This window comes from Geotrypetes seraphini, chromosome 2 (assembly GCF_902459505.1).
Source record: "Geotrypetes seraphini chromosome 2, aGeoSer1.1, whole genome shotgun sequence".
NCBI classification, from domain to species: Eukaryota; Metazoa; Chordata; class Amphibia; order Gymnophiona; family Dermophiidae; genus Geotrypetes; species Geotrypetes seraphini.
In genome coordinates this window covers 406,669,178-406,690,375 of record NC_047085.1, presented here as the reverse complement: position 1 = coordinate 406,690,375, position 21,198 = coordinate 406,669,178, and the positions used below count along the sequence as shown (strand labels likewise).

Here is a 21,198-nt window from a genome sequence, read left to right as displayed (position 1 = left end):
TCTAGTTAACTTTACCTGTCTGCATTCAACAGAACTAACCTGATATCAGGATAAAGTTAACCAGTTAAAGATATTCACTAATCCAGCAGCATATCAGGTGCTGGATTTCAGATAGACATCAACAAAAGGAGAAATAAAGAGAGCAACTCCATCTAATAATAGACTAACATACCTGAATTCTTAGCCAAGCCAAGAAATAAACCTTGCTATTTTTGTCCCCAAACCCACATATGTAGAAGTGTCACATGCTGCGAGAGGGTTCTGTGCAGCGCAGGGAGAAGAGGAAGACATTGTGACTGTCATCAATACTTGGGTGTCTTGGTTATAAAACATTCCATCCACATCATGGTTGGCAAGGTGGACACTTGACAACCAGTATTTAAGCATGGGTGACTGGGGCCCGCATAGAGTGGTAGGTATGGCTCTGGCTGAGGTTACCAGATGTCCTTTTGAGGACATGTCCGGGGGTCTGGACAGCTTTTCAAAACCCAGCACTTTGTCAGGGCTTTGAAAAGAAATTGCATCGGGAGGGGGCATCCGCACATGTGTGGATGCCTTCCTGCCCAACGAACAGGCAGTGGAGCGGGGCTGGGGACGGAATGGGGCAGGCCTTGGAGGGTGGGTCTAGGGGTTAGGATTTTACTGACATAAAATCTGGTAACCTTAGCTCTGGCCACCCTGCTGGGCAGACTAGATGGACTATGTGGGCTTTTATCTGCCATCATGTACTGTGTTACAGCAACCAGAAATACATTCCGACTACATAATTTATCAAACAAATTTTAAATATGATCAGAGCTAGCATTTCCAATGGTATAGACATTAATCTGCCTTCAGTTTTTCCCCACCCAACTACTCTATTCTGAAAACAAAATAGCTGATTTTTGGATGCCATATGTCACATCATTACAGTAAACTTTACTGTAAATGACATCATATGTATAATTGTTTGTAAGGTATGATTTTATGTATGTCATATTTGTAAGCCGCTTAGAACCTTAGACTTGCGGGATATAAATGTTTTAAATAAATAAATAAAAAATAAATTAATTCCAAATATATTGGAGAAAGCAAAGCCTCTCAAAATCAAGACAAATTTTCACTTATTCATGCATCAATTCTAGAAATTCAAACACAAACCCTATATTAATGTTTTTCCAATACCATATCTGTTCCGCATTACAGAGGGAGGGTAAGGGAGGGAATCAAGCATCCTGTGATGGAATAAGGTCTAGCGAACGCACTCTCAGGAAGGTGAAAATGACACGTTGCAGAACAGAGCACAAAGGTCAAAAGACCTCCATACTGGAATGACACACTGTAATTTAGGGCCAACACCAAAGTGTCAACTGAAATATACTAACCCAGTATCCAAGAAAAATAGGTTTGAATACTCGCATGTCAATATGTAAGTACTCTTGGTCACATGACTAAAGCAGGTTTCAGAACCTATAATTACTCACATCCAACACAAACTGCTTTGACACCATCACATGCTGTAAATTATTTAAAAGTCTTGAATTATGTATATCAGGTAAAAGTTAACATTATGGTTCTAAATTGGAGCTTAAACTAAATGGAAAGCTGAAATTACAGCTATTTGTATCATGCTTTTTAAACTTGCCAGATATGTTGCCTGCTTACAAAGGGCTCTTTTAATACAGTAAGATGAATACCCCTGTTTGTGTAGGTTGAAAGGCACCAGGCCTTTAGCTGAACTCCTCCTCTGTTTACTGAGCTGATGTTCTGTTGTAGTCAATGATGTTACTTCTCACATGCCTCTGCTAACACATCTCACCTGATCCGAAAGGACTACCCTATGAGAGTCAATGGAGTGTCCCTCTCTGTTCTCACAATGTACATGAATGTTCTTGGAAGGAGTCAAAGCCTGCAAATCCAGCTGCTAATTTTACAATAAGGCCTTGAAGGGAGTGATATTTTGTTTCCCAGGCCTACAGTAGCAAAGCAGCAAAATGTAGAGCCTTTATCTGAGTGGCTAAAAGAACAGCTCCTATAGCCCATATTCTTTAAGCGGCTCCTAAGTTAAGTGAAAAATACTGTTTAAAAGATGTTTTAAATTGATTTTCAAGGTTCCTACCGGAACCTAAAACAATGGCGCTTTATGGCGTCTAACCCCATTGTGGGCATGGCTAACACCAGAAGTGGCGCTAGGTGGTGTAAAGCACCTAGGTAGGTGCAATTCACTTCAAAGGTAGGTGCCGGAAATATAGGCTTTGAAAACCCTGACCTACATTTCCACTGTCTACCTTTGCCGGAGGCGCGATTCTCTAAATGAAACCATTGTGTGATTGACATGTGATCGGCCGCTGCCGACAACGGTGCTGTTTAGAGAATCCGGGCCTATAATCCCAACAGGCAACAAAAGAACTTAATTCCTGATAGAATTCTTCCTAAAACAATCTTTGAAATGAGATCACATTCTGGAAGAACTCTGCTTTAATACACTGTAATGTGCGATTTTGAAGTCAGCAAGTCTAACACTAACGTGGCATCACATGTGGATGTTCCCGGCATTTGCTCATTCTGGCTATGTGTTAATGTTGCCAGTGGAACACAAAAAGGAGCAGGAAGACCAGACCATCAAGCTAGGAAATTCACAAGGCAACCGTGGAAAGTAGAAACTAAAAACGGATTCAACACGGACCGTGTTTCTGCTAAAAAGCCTGCATCAGGGATTCTCAGAAAGAATCCACTTGATAAAACACAAAGAAGAGCTTGTGCAGCGTTCGAACAGCTGAACAGAGCTAACATAAACAGCGTCTGAAGCTCTTACTGCATAGGCACTTACCCCCAGATTCTATAAAAGACATCAAAATTTGTGCGCCAAATTATGGGTGCGATCCCGAGATGCTCACGCAACATAAATTGCTTAACGAACCAATTAACACCAATTACTGGTGTTTACTGGCATTTATTTGGAATTTCGTACACTTCTGCCTATGCACAGTTCTATGTACGTAGCTGTGTGCCTAAACTGTCTCATGCAAAATTCAAAAGGGGGCATTCCCATAATACAGTAGAGTTGTGATGTCACAGAATTCCGAGGTTGCTCGCTCAACATGCGCACAAGGATTTATGCCAAGTTTCACTTGATTTAAATCCACACAGCCATTTGGTTATAGGAATCAGTGCTAAGTGCGGAATGCCCCTTTATAGATTACGATTAGTCATGTTAGTCGGTTACAGCACAATAGAGCTGGGCTAAAAAAATAAAATTAAAAAAAAATTCCCTACTACCACTAGTAGTGGGATAAATGAAAGAGGACAAGGGGAATTATAAATGACTTAGCAGAGGATTGTGGGCTTTCTCTGGAATTTGGGAGAGGTGATTGAGTTCCAGAGACATTGTAAATAATTCTTGCTCATACTTGTTGCCTATGCCCATGCTCATGCGAGTAACACAAGCAAGTTGCGGCAAACTTAAAATGATCAGATTGTATGCTAACTTTGACCTGCTGTATATGTCAAACCAAGACAACCTAAGACTACTGTATACATGTACAATTCACAACCTGTCTACACATTATGTATGTTAACTTTGTAACCTATTCTGAGCTCATTGGTATAAAAACTTGTATTGAAAAACTTGTAACTATGGCAAATCAAGTTTCCAAGTTTATTTAAAATTTCTTATACCACCCAATCAACTTTCTAGGCGGTGTACAAAGTCATAAAAACATACTTTGACTAAAATACATATTTAAGATGACAAAACATAATTAAAAATAACAATAATTTAAAAAAACATTTAAAACAAAGACAAATGGGAACAAAAGGTAACCTGTATACTGTATATTATGTACGTTTAACCTGTAAGCCGTTCTGAGCTCTTTGTGAAGAATGGGATAGAAAATGAAGTAAATAAACAAATAAATAAACAAACAAACAAAAGCCAGCAAAGTGGAGTTGTTGATTTGGAAACTCTCAGGTTTATTATTCACATAAAATTGTGGAAAAACACAATTAAAAGTCAATAAAACAAATGCAACTTGTGGAAAATAACAAGTAGTCCCAGATGAAGACCAGTTTATTAAATAAAATGGTCATCTACTGTATATGTATATAAATCCACAAATGCAGTATATCGAGTCAGCTAGCAAATGGTGTAGTAGCAGAATGGACATGAAAGTCGGACTCTACCCGGTTCGTGTTTCGGCAAATACCTTCATCAGGAGTCCATTGCTCAAACGCCTTCATCAGAGGTGCATTAGAAATCATTCAGCTGATGCAATGAATAACAAGTTCATAAAACACACACACACGAGTGAAATTGTCTGTGAGAAATCAACATTGCGCAACTTGCCATGTGCTAACGGCACTTCTACCACAAGAACGGTTAACACGTCTCTGAGTTAGCTGTTGCCATTTACTATACCAAGTATTAAGAAGCAAATGCAATTTTTTTAAAAAGGCCCCACTGTATTATTTACTCTTTAAACATACAGAGCAAAGTCTCACTTACCTGAGTCATAAGCAAAATCTCTTGGCTCCTGTTTAATCATTAGAGGAGGAGGGAAATTTTGATTGGCTGCATTTCCAACCATAGTGCTGTGTTCATAAACCGGATCGTGGTACTCCTGTTTAAAACCTTGTGGTGGAAAAGGAATGTTTGGCTCAGACATCTGGCGTTGGTACATCGGACGTCCTTCCCTCGGTATGGTGGGCAAGGGTGGGAAGGAATTGCATGGATCAGAAAGCTGACGGCGAAATCTAGGAGGCAAATTAGAAAACTTAGTTAAAGTTACAAGACATGGTGACAAGACTTGGCACAGCAGCTAATGCGTAATTTTTTCCTACATTCACCTAGGCAAGCAAATGCATCCTACCAGCCTCAATAACTGAACATGCCAGATTAGATATTTGTTGCTATCATGAAAACAAATTGCAGTAAACTCATCTGTGATGGCAGTATTCAAAAGCTATTTCCCCAGGTCAATGGTTGTTTCAAAACAGAGAATGACATGGGAACACATTTTTCCCCATCCCCACGGGAACTCATTTTTCTGTCCCATTCCCGCAAGTTCTTTTCCTGCCCCTGCCCCATTCCTGCAAGCTCCATCCTCATCTGCACAAGCCTCAAGCACTTTAAAATCATAAATGTTCGAGGCTTGTGTGGTTAAGGCAGAACTTACAGGATTGGGGCAGGAACAGAGACAAAACTTGCAGGGATGGGGGAAATTGAGTTCCTGCGGAGACAGGGAAAAATTAGTCCCCTGTCATTCTGTATTTCAAAACAGCCTACCCTCAATGCAGGCAATAAAATATATGTATACTGTACTACAATGAACACAGCACAGAGGCATTCCCAGGGCCAGGGTTAGATGAGGGGAAGCAACACCACACAGGAGTCTGTTTACTAAGCTGCTTTGGTTGATATTATCATATATACTCAAATATAAACTGACCTGAATATGAACCGAGGTTTAATGTTTTTATTTGTATCCCACCTTTCCCAAAGCGGGTACAGTCCAAACACATACATGTTACCCCCAAAAAAGGAAGGAAAAATGTTGACTCGTATATAAACCCCTGGGGGGGGGGGATATTATATTCAAATGCCCTGCCAGACTCTGCACACTGTCTCCCCATTCTCCCAATGCCTTGCCTGCCTCCACCAGATCTGAGACAAAATTGTGCATTACACTGAACTGTGTTATTAAGATGAAATTAAGGAAGTAAAAAAGGCATCCTCTTATTCTGGGTCTACACAGTTACAACTGAGTCATCAGGTCAACTTGCTTGCCCTCTGACTACTGGTCAACAAATTTAAATGTAAAAATCCCCTAAATCGAGTTAATTCATGCTATAAAGGTTCCAGAGAGTGCTGCTGTTTGTGGCCCCTAATCAGGGGCTGTCCTAGAGAATGACAGGGTGACAGAATTCATCACCGTTCCTCTCATTCTTTAGTGTCAATCTCAACCTCAGTCCTTCTACACCAGCATTCTTTAATTCAAGGTTTGAGGGTAAGTGGCTGTGCCCATTCAAACTCTGATTCTTCCCTCTCTCCTTAAAGATTGACATGGTGATGGTCTCCTGCAATTGTCCGTGGGGACAGAAACAGTGATGAATTCTGTCACTGTGTCATTCTCTAGGCTGCCCCCTGCAACAGGTAGATTGAAATGAAAGGAGATAAAACCAGAGATGCTGCAAAGGAAGTCTAATAATATCATGATCCAACAAAGTTCAGCTCTGGTTGAGCTGGAACCTCAAAAAAATTAGGATGCATCTCCAAGCCAAAAAGGGAAAAGAGAAAAGTGTTTAAACATAGACGTATCTGCTGCAATCTTACCTATGGTCCATGGAGTAACTGTTGTCTGGGATGGGTTGGGAAGGAGGGAGATGAGTAGGAAAAGCCCGATCAGATTTTGGAGTCTGAGCAGGGTTCGGTGATACATGGTGCAGTGGTGACACTGGAGTGCTTGATGGCGTTGGTGGGTTGGAGGGCCTCATTCCCACTTGTGGTTTTTGATCATAGGCACTGTGAAAAAGATCAAATGTTTATTCTTCTTTTTTTAACTTTTTTATTTATACAGAATTTTTTAATGATACATTCAAGTAAGCAATACCTGATACAGAAAACAGAGATTATTATAAAAAAAACAATATTACAAGAGGAAATTGCTGTATCAATATCAGTATCTTAGAAATTAAAGACAGATAGTAATCTCTTACTCCACTTAGCCCTCAATACTAGAATTTGACCTGTTTGCATCATCTCCCCAAGGCCAAATGGTCCCCTGTCCCATGGACAGATCACTTTCTCCTAGAATTCTGCCTAAACCTAACTGACATAGACCTGAACTCCAAAGCCACCTAAGACACAAGATTAGTTCGCAGGAAAACAAGACCTGATTTCTTCTGGAAATTAGTATCAAAATCACTCCCTCCCCCCATCTGGAACAAAATCATAGCCAAAACCCTGGATACTGTATCCCCCCTCCACCCATGCATAATAAAATCAAATCAAACTTCACCCTGGTTTACTAGACAACAACTATGCAGATGTCTAGAGAGGAAATGGAGGAAAAACAAGACACCAGAACACAGAACACAATGGAGAAATAAATATAAGGACAATATATCCGAAACAAAGAAAAACTACTACGCCAGTAAAATAGGAGGCAACACAACCGACAGCAAAAAACTGTTCTGCTTAGTATGACAACTGACATCCCCCCAAAACCAAGAATTTGCAACCCTCTCCAATAAAATCTCAGCCCAAGAACTAGCAGATTTCTTCCTCAACAAAGTCAAGTTGGTCCAATCGGAAGTTGCTAAGACAGCCACAACAAACACTTCCCAACCCAACTATACGAAATACACTGAACCCATAAAAGCTGACCAAATCTGGTCTTCATTCACCAACCTTTCCATCTCTGACACCAATAGACTATTATCAAAACTAGTCTTGATGGAATATTAAGTGATGTTAAAGTATAAAGTGATTGTATCTTATGTTGCACTTATTGAAAGTTTTAAATATTAAAGAATTTTTTTAAAAAACAAAACAAAACTAGCCTTATGAAGCAGCCCCCCTTGACAACTGTCCTCCATATCTTCTTTCTGCAGCTCCGCATCATATCATTAACTGGCTCACCAACCTACTAAATCGTTCCCTGAACCAAGGGCATCTACCCAAAGAAATGGGCAAAATATCCTTAACCCCTATACCGAAAACAGTCCAAGCAGACCTCTCCATAGTATCCAACTACAGACTGATTGCTGGAATTCCGATCCTCACTAAAATCCTTGAGTCCCATGTCAGCATGCAGTTAGTCTTATACATAGAGCAACACTCATGCCTCCATACATCCCAATACGGCTTCCGGAAAAAGCACAGCACCGAGCTCCTCCTCATCACTGTAATCACTAAAATCAAACAGTTGCTAAGCTCGGATCATCCGACAATATTGCTTCAATTTGATATCATCGCAGCCTTCAACTCAATGGACCACCAATTACTCCTAACCAAACTCTTGGAAATCGGAATAACAGGGACTGTACTAAAATGGTTTGCCAACTTCCTACAAAATCGCGAATACTTGGTCAAAAGGCAAGAATCATACTCCAACCCTTGGAAGGCATTCTGTGGCGTCCCACAAGGCTCCCCTTTATCCCCAATCCTATTCAATTTATTCATGAGATCACTGGGACACATCAAAATGGAAGATGAAACTGTACTTTCTTATGCCAATGACATTCTCCTCCTCATCCCCATAACCAAAAACTATCCTAATATTGCCAAAAAAATCTCAAACAATATAGATAAAATTCAAACCTGGGAAACAAACAACAAGCTGAAACTGAACGCCACTAAGACCAAAGCCATTGTTTTCCATACTGCACAACAGAATGTCATTTTTAAACTCACTCTTCCATCAGGCATCACTCTCATCATGGAAAAATCCACCAAGGTACTAGGATGCATCTTAGACGATACTCTCACAATGGAACCACATATTTCTAACCCTTCGGAAAAAGACCATTTATACTATGCGTCAACTGCGACTCACAAGACCATACTTCCACCCACACCATTTTGCTCTAATCGTTCAGATGATGGTCCTACCTCAACTGGACTATTGCAACTACCTTGGCATCAACACTACTCTCATCCGCAAACTGCAACTCATCCAGAACACAGCCGTTAGACTAATTTACAAATTAAAAGAAATTTGATTCAATCACAACCTTCATCAGGCAACTACATTGGCTCCCAATTTCATCCTGGATAATTTTCAAATCGTCATGTATCCTACATCAGATTCTATAGAGAAACTCAGCAGCCCCTCTTATTCAATTATTCTCTACTGCTTGGTCGACATCAAAAAGAATCCTTAACAGAATCCAACTAAACCTGCCATCCACAAAATACCTCCACTACAAACTAATTTTCCACTCTATACTAACTTATCTGGGTGTAAAAACCTGGAATGACCTAACAGAAACCATCAAGAAAGAAACAAACTACACTACTTTCAGAATAAACCTGAAAACTCACCTCTTTGACAATTAACTCTCTTCAATTCTATATAGCACTCCCTACTTCTTCTCCATGCCCCCTTCCCACTACTTTCCCCTTCCTCTTTGATCTGTCGCCTTGAGCCTATATAGGTATGTGCGACTCACAAATAGAAGATTAGATTAGATGATTAGAAGAAAAGGAGATAAAAATAAAAACTCCAAAAAAGAAGCAAAGGACACAGTTCAAGAAAAATGCTAAGGGCCAGTAGCTCGCATCAGTCACAGACAATTGCTAAAAAAGATAGACCAGGGGTCAGCAACCTTTTTAAAGCAAAGAGCCATTTTACCTAGATTTACATTTTATCCAAGATTTACAAAGAACCATACTGTGTAGAGAAGAGGGGTTGAGATACAATTTTTAATGCGATATGGATATATATACATATAACACAAAAACAAAACTTCAAGTACTTACAGAAAATAAGAAAAACAATGTAATGAAATCAGCATTTCATGGCAATACCACTGCTGCATCAGAGCAAATAAGGATTAGCTGTTCAGCGTCAGCAGTGTGAAGCATCAGCATGCATCAGCTCTCCCTCCCCTCCCACAACATGTCCATTTTGTCCTCTCTCCCCATGCACCATCTTTCCCTCCCCTCCACCCCTATATCCATATCGCCCTCTCTCCCCATGCACCATCTCTCCTTCCCCTCCACCTTTATATTCATTTCTTCCTCTCTCACCACTCTCATCCCTCCTGCAACATATTTCCTCCCCCCCAATCCCATTCATAAATATTATGCTCTTTATTGCTTTGAAGGGTCAGTGATGATTCCTACAGCTGCCTGCCGCTAACCCGGAAGCCTCTCCTCTGTCGCATCCTGCCCAGGCAGAAACAGGATATTCTGACAAAGGGCGGGTCGCAGCAGAGGAGAGACTATCAGGTTAGTGGCAGGCAGCTGTAGGAATCGCTGCTGCTAACTCACTGAAGCAAGAGAAGAGCCTCAGCCACGTGGCCAATCCCTGGTCTAGACTATAAAAACATGCCAATGATGGTCTTTGTCTTTGCTGCATTTGTGACTCTCTACTGATCTTGTGATGGTAGCTGTCTGCTGAGGACAGAAAATGTGCACGCAATATGCGCATGCTGGAGAACTGTGCTTGAACTTGTATAGTCTTTAAGTCATCCAGGGTTATTAAAATGTATGTCTGTTACATAACCTTGCTATATTTGAACAGCGACCGTTTCTTGTTCTAAAGACTGTTTGTAGCCCAAAGCATTTCTGGCTGCTGGATCAATGGAGGTACGTACAGCAAGGCCTACTCACTCTTTGTATTAAACATTTAATTCTTTTGAGTACCGCTGGAGCTTACAGCATTTAACAACAGGGAGTTAAACCAGTGTTTATTACTCTTATTATTTTCATTTCACATACAATTGTGGTGTACTGGTGATTTTTCCAGCTTGGTTTTTCCCTTCTACATTCACAGGTACATACATAAAGTTGGTGTTTCTTTTCTTCTTGTATCTCAGTAAACTTCTAACTTGCCTTCAGATCTTCTAGAAGTTATAGTTGATTGTGGGGATATGGAACTTTTGGGGATATGGAACTTGTAAGTATACTTTGGAGACCAGTGAGCATTAGATGGTCAGTAAGTCTTCATATCACATTAGCCCTAGCAAAATTTGCTCACCCACCTATTTTAACACACAAATCTACTAACACACTTGCACAGCTAAGGCAAACATGTTGGCAATCTCTTCAGATTTGAGCATCTATAATTTTATCTAGCCATTTCTTAATTTTCATTTTCTTTACTAGCCAAAGTAGTAGCTTATTCAATTTAGTGGCAGGGTCCCAATAGGATCATTTAGTTAAATGTAAAATATTTCATCTTCATTGAATTTAAAGCAATGATTGCCCAACCATTTATGAATTGCTTCTAGTTTCTTAAAATGTGTATTAAATCCAAGTTTCAAGTTTATTACCCCAAGAGATGCATATAATGCGCTCCCAAGAGAGGTAGTGGAGAGGAAAATGGTGACGGAGTTCAAAGAAGCGTGGGATGAACACAGAGGATCTAGAATCAGAAAATAATATTAAATATTGAACTAAGGCCAGTACTGGGCAGACTTAGCTCAATATTTAATAGGGTGGGTCATTAGAGTGGGCAGACTTGTTGGGCCGTGGCCCTTTTATGCCATCATCTTCTATGTTTCTATGTATATGGCCATTTGGGGGAGTATGGGCTGAGGAGGGCTTAAATGGCTGGGAGGGTGTAGATGGGCTGGAGTCGATTTTGACAGAGATTTTGGCAGTTGAAACCCAAGCACAATACTGGGTAGAGCTTTGGATTCTTGCCAAGAAATAGCTAAGAAAAGTTTTTTAAAAATTTTTTAAATTAAAATTTTTTTCATTTAATTTAAAATTTTTAAAAAAAATTGATTCAGATTGGGCAGGCTGTATTGGCCATTTGGGTCTTTATTTGCCGTCATCTACTATGTTACAATAGGGAGGGAGTGGGACTACTGGACTCGCGAGGGGGCTACTGGACCTGTGATCATGAGGGGGGCTGATGACCTGAAGGGGTGGGAAGGAAGGTATCTTGCGGCAGATCCTTTACTGTGGGGACAAGGCCATTTACCGCTCCACGGGGCAGTGAAGAGCCTTGTCCCTGTACCTGTGCAACCAATTGATTTTTTTCCCCTGTTCCTGCGGTTTACTCATGGTTAGACGAGGGAAACAGTCGCCATGCCATTCTCTATCTCAAACATCTCACTTGGAAAGTGGCATTCCTCACAATTCTCACTTCTGTATGCTGAGTCAGTGAACTCCAATCACTTATGTCAGATCTACCTCATATGACATTATACAATGATAGGATGGTTCTCTGCACTCATCCCAAATTCCTCTCAAAAGTTATCTTGGAATTTCATCTTAACCAATCTATCGTGCTTCCTGTTATCTTTCCAAGACCACATTCTCACCCTGGTGACCACATTGAACTGCTTATTACATGGATTGCACCAAACCTCACAGAACTTCCACTCAGCTGTTCCTGTCATTCGATCTCAACAGACTTGGAGCTTCATCTCCACATGGCTAGTGGACTATCTTCTTTTGTTATGCTCATGCTAGGTTGACGCTTGAAGAACGTGTCACTGCACATAAAGTTCAAGCAATGGCGACTTCAGTAGCTCATCTACACTCTACTCCCATTGAGGAAATCTGTAAGGAAGCCATCTGGTCCTCAATTCACACCTTCACATCCCACTATTGTTTAGAGAATCATTCCAGATGGGATAGTCAGTTCCGGCCATGTAGTTCTACAAAATGTATTCTCTACTTAGATGCCAACTTCCCTCCAACCCATTTGGTTTTGCCAGGCTCATGGTACTTATTGATAACCCTCTTCTCAGAGGCATGCCTACTTGTCCTCAGATAAAGCATAGCTACTCACCTGTAGCAGGTGTTATCTGAGGACAACAGTCAGATATTATCACAACCCTCCCATTTCCCCTAGTTGGCTTCTTAGCTTTGTTATTTAATTCATGGTCCTGCGAGCCAGCAATGGATGGGAAGGCACTGGCATATGCGTGGTACAGGCAGTCTTCAAAAGACTTAAATTGATAGTTACGGGGATCTGTGGTTCAATTCACCCACATGTGAAAATAACTTCCTGCTGTGCTCAGATACACCTGCTACAGGTGAGTAACTATGCATTTATGCATGTCCCTGCTTCATTTAGGCACCTGCATGTATGCCCACTCTGTGACTGGTGTATTTGTGGGTGCTTAGATGTTAGGTGCACCAATACCAGGTTATGCTACTATTCTATAATGGAACCTAAGTGCCTAGGGTTTTGTTATAGAATAAGCTCTTACCACGTGGCCTCATGGTGCCTAAATAGAGGTAGGTACCTGGTTATACAATTGCCCCCATATGTTTAACTACCTGTAACATTTAGAGGGCCAAATAAGAGAAAAACAAAGCTATATGCCTAGATAGGCATTATTGTTGTATCAGGTATCCAAGAAGACGAGCAGGGTCAACCAATATGAAGTGAGTAACATCTCTGTCTGTATACAGTCACTTCCTCTGTAAACTGCTCTGAACTGCTTGTGGTATTGTGGTATATAAAAATAAAGTTATTATTATATCCATAGGCAGGGGAAGCCAAACAGATTGAGTGGGTCAAATGGTTTTATCTACCAACATTTTTATTATGGTTTTATGGGGGGAAAAATAGGTGCTCCGTGTATAGAAGGTACTTGTATTTCTCTAGTGCCATTGCAAACACCTTTTTTTGTATTTTGTATACTAGTGGCATCTCCATAATAAATAAGAGAGTTGCCTTTTTTTTTTCAGAAAACATTTATATCTCATTTGTTCCTTTCAGAGCTTACACTAACCAAATCCTATTAGCAGTAACAGAAGTAAATTAATTTATTTGTCCAACCATGCACACTAAACTCTTCCATGCTCATGGCTAGGCCATCTGGAATAGTAAAGGGTAGGGCTTTAAGGGGGTAATTTTTATGTATGATTTTTCATGCATAAATGCCATTTTATACATATAAAAGGTCTCTTATAAAATTATCTCATAGGTCATATGTATAAGTGCATTCAGTAACAAGAAAGCATGTACTTTTGTGAAGACTTGGATGATATTATTATTATTTTTTTAGCAAGGCTTTTTACAATTGTGTATATTAATTGCATTTTTATTATTGTGGTATGGTGGCTCATGCATGCGGCCTGCTGACCCAGGAGCCTTCCTTCTAATGCAGAAGTCAGAAGGAAGGCACAGAGATAGAAGACAAAATAAAACAGAGACCAGCACCTGAGACCAACATGATTTGAAGAATAAAATGAGGGGACAGCAAAAGGTAGAAAAAAATACATTTTCTATTTTGTGGTTAAAAATATCAGATTTAAAATATGTATCCTGCTAGAGCTGGTGTTAGACATAACTGGGGACTGCAAATCCTGGCCATGCTTCTTTAGCTTTCAGATGGCTTAGGGTTCTCTTGGAACAGGGGACCTAGTTGCACTCCCCTAACACTGTTCCTGTCAGGTGTGACTGTGGTATTCTGTTAGCATGATTTTTCTGTGTAGCATTCTGTGAAAATTTGGTTTATTCAGTTTTCTCAATAGTGGAGGGGATATTTGTGAAGGGGAGGGAGGGGAGACAGGGGTTTTGTTGATCCTTGCTCTGTATTATTTGTGTTTATAAAATGACAATTTGTACAGAATATTGTTTCTTTTTATACTTTAATAAAATAAGTTCAATATAAAATCATAACTGCCTTGGACATTTGAGGGGGGGCAGACATTTGGGAGTTCCGGCAAGATGGACTGGGCAATCCTCCTGCTGGTAGTCTTCATGGGGGGATGGGTTCCCTGCCGTGGCCGCTAAACTGACCGCAGCAGGGAAATTCCCTTGCCACGATCAGTTCAGCAGCCGCGGCCTACATTTTGCTGGCCTACATTTCAGGCACTTATCGCGGTCCTAAGGAGACACCTAGGGCCGCCTAAGCTCACTTAAGGCCATTTCCGGGGGAAAACACGCCCACACCTAGGCTTGCAAAGACACCTACAATGTAGGCAGCCTGCAATGGGATTTTTTTTTTTAAATGTACGTTCTGATCGGCTGGTTAGACGCCTACTACCGTCTACACCATTTATAGAATTTGCCCCTAAGTGTCCAGTTATTAAAAAAGGCATTTATCAGAAGCCTATTTTACAAAAGCAATATAGGTTCCTATGTGCCATCCAGATCCGGCCTCAATGCCAATGCACACATTTCCACCTGCTTCGAAGCAGGTATGAATGCATGTACTCGTGTATTTCATATAATTCACAGATATGTCATAATTCTGCCTCTGTTCCTCCCAAACTAAACCCCCAAGGATGGCTGTGGCCATCCTATCAGCGTATATGTGCACATAGGCTACAGGGTAGTTTTATAAAAGTCCTTTTTTGTGTGCTTAAGTTCTCTGTTTAAAGGCTAAGTGAAGGAATGGACTAGTGGTTAGAGCTGCTTCCTCAGCACCCTAAGATTGTGGGTTCAAACCTAGTGCCACTCCTTGTGTTCCTGGGCAAGTCATTTAACCCTCTAGTGTCCCAGGTACCATAGTTATATATGAGCCCACTGGGACAGATAGGGAAAATACTTAGAATACCCAATTAGATTGTGAACTGATTGTGAATCTCTCAGATGGTTGTATCGATGGGCTTTATATCAAACACCAAATGAACCTGAACTTTGTTGCTGAATGGATAACTTGACCCCCATCCTTGGTCTGCCTCAAAACCTGCTTTTAAATATGGATAATTTTGGCAATTTAGTCGCTTAAAAATCCAAAATTATGTGATTAAGTGCTATGGACATTACAAAAAAAAAAGCCAATTCTGTGTTTTTGTACCACCTTCAACTTCAAAAGTGCTTTAAAATACTGACCTGATAGGGTTCTGAACCAATTCTGGGCTCTCACCCCCGCCTCTATCAGTATGTTCTGCAAAGGGTATGGTTGTTATTGCTTCCACTCAACATATACCACAGAAGTCAGATACTATATGTTCAGGCAGCACCAGATGATAATGCAACTCTAATAAACCATGTGATAGTTTTGTTAATCTGTAGTGTTTATTTGCATGGACCAGAAATCTATCGCTTGCTATCTTACCTGACATTGTACAGGCACTTTTCCCCATAGCTGAACTTGAATGGCTGTTCTTGACTGCAAGCAGAGCTGAGTTCTGTACAAGGGCTATGTGGTTCTTTCTTGATTTTCAATGGGAGACTATGAAAAGCCACTATAATGGAAGAAAATGTAAATTAAAAACATGAATGCAGAAATAGCAAGCGTTAATTGGGAAAACCAGACTGCTATAAATTACACTACAGCAATATTTCATTGGGCTACAATTTCACAACTTAATTTTTTTCAGCATACATAAAAAAAAGGGAGAAATGAACACTTTTTTGGGACTGTTGGTTTTCTCCTTATACCTCGTTTGGAAAGATCTGTTGCAATGAGTCTTTAGTCACAATTTCCTAGGGTTCTCTTCTCATCTTCTTGTTTTAAATCCTTATTCCACTGCACTTAGCCCAGAGATTGCTATAACAGCCTTTGGCCGAGGACCACAAACCAGTTACTTCCAAAATTCAACCAAGGTCAACCATAATTCTAGCTGCTAGGTGTTACTCAAGCTATAGTTAAGATTCCCTACCTTCTCAAGGAGGTATGGATACTACCCTTGCAGCCTCCCAAGCCTCAGCCAGACTAGGAAACGGAAAACCTGACATGAAACCTAAGTCCTCCTTTCTGCAGCTCAAAATCTCCTTAATATTCCATCCTTAAAATATATTATTGCAGAAGCACTGTGAGCCATCTTTCTGCAACTGTACGCATTTTAAGACTGTTGCTCCTGTATTTTCCTGTGATGTTAATGAAATTCAATAAAATTTTCATGAACTTAAAAAAAAAATCTATCTATCTATCTATCTATATATTAACACTTTAAGATCCAATAATTTTGCAGTAACAGCACCTTCCCTTTGGAATTCCATTCCCAACTATATAAGGGAAGAAACTTCCGTAGGACCTTTCAAGATTAAGTTGAAGACTTTCCTATTCATAGATGCTTTTGATACATAACTGCCCTCATTAATGCAACAATCTCTTTGTTATTTTTCAAGTCTACCCTCTCTTTACTGTTCTTCCCTTATTTGTTCTTTCCTTTACTGATTGTAGTTCTCCCCTTTTTCCTCTTGTTACTTTTGTCTGTCTGGTGTATGTACGTTTGTTTCTACTCACATATGTTTTGTTTCAGTCTAGTGATCCACTTAGAACACATTATATTAATCTTTCAAAAATGTTCCCTTTTCACTGGCTTAGAGGACAATTTTAAAAATACATTTCTGTATGGAGAGCAATGCTTTATGCAAGAAAATAGCCAGTAATGCAATTTAACATATGGAAAGTGCATAAAATTACAATGGTGTAACAAGGGGCGGAAGCACCCGGCTTCGCCATGCCATGCGCAAGCACCCACCCGAATGCACTCTTTCCCGCTATGCCTTCTACTCCTATCCCCTGTATCTCTTCAAATCTTCACTGGCAACAAGCAAGCTCTCCTACCTGCAGCTCGTGCAAGCTGAGCCTTCCTTCTGACATCACTTCCTGGTTCCATGAACAGGAAATGAAGTCAGTGGGAGGGATGAGGTCAGCCTGAGCAGTAGATGGGAAAATCTGTTCACTGCTGGTGAAGAATTGAAGAGGTAGCAGGAGAAGTGCATTTCAGAGACCCACCCCATCGCCAAGGGGTAGGGGAGGAGAGGTCCTTATGCCACCAGTCAGCATCTGGGGCGCTCCACTTTCCCATATGTCACTGTATACACACATGACTTTACTCCAACTGATTTATTTATTAGATACTTCAATTTTTGTTTTAAGTCTTCAGAATATGCCAACCTCCAACCAATTGATTCCTGGTTGAGGCATTTCCTGGCACATTGATCCTCATCAGACTTGTTTTCAGAAAAAATATTTTTGAATTGAATTGATAAGTATTTCTAAAGTGCTACTAAAGTGCTTATTTCAGTGCAATAAATAGTTCTTAAAAAAAGCCACCTCCAATACTTAAGAAACTTTATATATTGTACTTAATTTTATATTTTGTACTTAGCTTTTCATGCTTGCTGATCGCATGAGTCGCTATTAGTTAATCTTAAACGTTGGCTAGGGACTTGTACTCTCTGACATGTTTCGCCACAGGCTTTATCAAGAAGAAGTCCCCTGTGAGATGAAGGAAGTAGATAAAGATCATTAGTTACTAAATCCTTTTACAAAACAATCTCATTAAATCGATTCAGCCTAATTTTAAAGTTGTAACAATCATAAAGTTACCCCTTCAGTGTTGATCCGCTGCATCCCGACCAAGTTTCTAAAGTGCTAAGATGGCCACGGCGTTTTTTCTTTAGACTTTTAATCTCGTGAGTTAATATACGTCATTGATGATGTCATCTAAGCCCGGGAGATTCAAAAAACAAAAACTTTATATCAATGTCATCCATTCTATCTCCTGGTTGAGTCCAAAAGGAGTCACCGAATTTGAAGTGAAAATCCAACGTTGTTCACTGTTATTAATTCTCCTTCCCTAATTTCCTCCCTTCCACCCTTCTTTTATGTGGTCAATGATTTGCCATTGGATATCGTCCACTGTGTGAGCCTTGTCCAACCAATGTTGGACTAACGGAGCTTGGGTATTACCTGTGTTGATTCTAGACGTGTTCTGTCAAATGCACCTGAATTGGGCAACTGCTACGTCCAACATAAATCATGCCACAAGGGCATATAATTGCATACACTACATTATGTGACTTGCATGTGGTATGAGAATGAGATTCAATTGTGATGTTCCTATTGGGGGAGACCATCTCTCCCCCTCAATGGTCTTGTCACACCATTGGCAGCGTCCACATCTGGCATGATATTTATTTACCTCAGACCGTGAATATTCCTCGTACCGATTCTTGGATAATTTTTCTCCCAAATTATGTCCTCTACTATAAGCGATAATTGGAAACTCACGAAAAAATGGAGCTGCCAGTTGGATAATGTGCCAGTGTTTTCTCATGCTGCTTATCAATACAGAGGAATGATCGTAGTACGGAATAACACATACTATTTGTTCGTCATCAGAGTTGTTCTGTTGTTCTACAATAAGTCCCAATGGATCAATAGATGTAGATGATTCTTCAGAGGGTAGATTGTGCTTGTTGAGGCTGTAATAGCAGTTCACAATTAGCAAATTTTGCTCGTAAATAAGCTTTTCTAATATATTTCTTTGGATAGCGTCTCTGGGCTATCCGTGTCTCCAACATCTTAACTTGTCTGCAAAATTCCCCCTTGTCTGTGCATAATTGTTTTAATCTTAAGAATTGTCCCACTGGGAGATTGGATTTTAATCTCTGGGGGTGATGACTATGATAGCATAGAAGTGTCTTGATCTTTGAAAATCATCATATCAAAATATTTGATCCTCTCAGCGTTACTGGACATGGTAAACTTTATTTGAGGATCTAAAGAGTTCAACCAATTACAGAATGTCATTAAATTGTCTTTAGTAGAGGACAAAATGTGGGAGAAAAATTATCCAAGAATTGGTACAAGGAATATTCAAGGTCTGAGGTAAATAAATATCATGCCAGATATGGACGCTGCCAATGAGGGGGAGAGATGGTCTCCCCCCAATAGGAACATCATAATTGAATCTCATTCTCACACCACATGCAAGTCACATAATGTAGTGTATGCAATTATATGCCCTTGTGGCATGATTTATGTTGGACGTAGCAGTTCCCAATTCAGGTGCGTTTAACAGAACATAAGTCTAGAATCAACACAGGCAATACCCAAGCTCTGTTAGTTCAACATTGGTTGGACAAGGCTCACACAGTGGACGATATCCAATGGCGAATCATTGATCACATAAAAGAAGGGTGGGAAGGAGGAAATTACGAAAGGAGACTTAATAACATTGAACAACGTTGGATTTTCACTTTGAATACGGTGACTCCTTTTGGACTCAACCAGGAGATAGAATGGATGACATTGGTATAAAGTTTTTGTTTTTTGAATCTTCCAGGCTTAGATGAAATCATCAACGACGTATATTAACTCACGAGATTAAAAGTCTAAAGAAAAAACGCCGCAGCCATCTTAGCACTTTAGAAGCTTGGTCGGGATGCAGCGGATCAACACTGAAGGGGTAACTTTATGATTGCTACAACTTTAAAATTGGACTGAATCGATTTAATGAGATTTTTTTGTAAAAGGATTTAGTAACTAATGATCTTTATCTACTTGCTTCATTTCACAGGAGACTTCTTCTTGATAAAGCCTGTGGCAAAACATGTCGGAAAGTACAGGTCCCTAGTCGACGTTTAAGATTAACTAATAGCGACTCATGCGATCAGCAAGCATGAAAAGCGAAGTACAAAATATAAAATTAAGTACAATATATAAAGTTTCCTAAGTATTGGAGGGTTTGGGTTTTTTTTAGAACTATTTATTGCACTGAAAGAAGCACTTTAGAAATACTTATCAATTCAATTCAATTCAATTCAAAAAAATCTTTTCTGAAAACAAGTCTGATGAGGATCAATGTGCCAGGAAATGCCTCAACCACGAATCAATTGGTTGGAGGTTGGCATATTATGAAAGACTTAAAACAAAAATTGAAGTATCTAATAAATATATCTATTGAATATTTAATAACATTGTATAAACTGCTATATTTTACCAATGCAACTTTATTGGCAGTCAATTGAAGGAAGAGGTTACAAATTTTTACCCCAACTGAGGCATATGGGGCAGGGTTAAGAGATTTGTATGTATGTGCATATCTCTGAAAGTGTATGTAGGGGTATTAAATGTGTATGTGGTTAAGAGCAAGTGTAAATTTATATATATACATTCTTGTATTGAAATTTTGACCTTATCCTCACTAGGAGGTATAACGACAGACAAAGTACCAGCATAGAATATGTAAACTTCTTTGATTGCACTCACAAAATTACCCTTATTAAGTCTCAAATTATTCATGCTAACTGCTTTTTTTTAGAAAACAAACATGAAATTTGCTTCCTAGGATGAATGGATGGTACTTTAATTTGTAATAATCTTCTATGGACATACTATTTACCCGGATGTTAATGTCTTCAACCGTCAGAATATGCTGTGCCCAAGAGTCGAACCAAAGGATAAACACCAGCCTCTTTAAGGCTCACATTACTGAAAGGTTTCATAAACTTATTTATAGCCCATGAAATACTAGTAATATATTTTTTTTTTCTGCTTTATAATTCTGAGGATTCATTTTAATATTATGCACAAGTTTACTCAACTGTATCTTATACATTTGGATGATAAATTACCGTATTTTCACGCATATAACGCGCGCGTTATACGCGTTTTTACCTACCGCGCACACCCCTCGCGCGTTATATGCGTGAGCGCGGTATACCAAAGTTTTAAAACATAGTTCCCACCCCGCCCGACGCCCGATTCACCCCCCCAGCAGGACCGCTCGCACCCCCACCCCGAACGACCGCTCGCACGCGCTCCCATCCGCACCCGCATCCACGATCGGAGCAAGAGGGAGCCCAAGCCCTCTTGCCCGGCCGACTCCCCGACGTC

General features: G+C 40.0%; 1 protein-coding gene across 5 annotated transcripts in view; it reads right to left on the bottom strand.

Annotated features, from left to right (window-relative positions):
- Positions 1 to 21,198, bottom strand: part of ETV1 (ETS variant transcription factor 1) — a 167,238-nt gene that overhangs the window by 54,564 nt on the left and 91,476 nt on the right. For all 5 annotated transcript variants that reach the window (XM_033930995.1, XM_033930999.1, XM_033930997.1 and 2 more), the window contains exons 6-8: positions 15,679 to 15,808; positions 6,311 to 6,499; positions 4,484 to 4,731 (exon numbers count right to left, since the gene is read on the bottom strand). In XM_033930995.1, the coding sequence (XP_033786886.1) occupies positions 4,484 to 4,731; positions 6,311 to 6,499; positions 15,679 to 15,808 (567 nt within the window). The remainder of the gene's footprint in view (positions 1 to 4,483; positions 4,732 to 6,310; positions 6,500 to 15,678; positions 15,809 to 21,198) is intronic.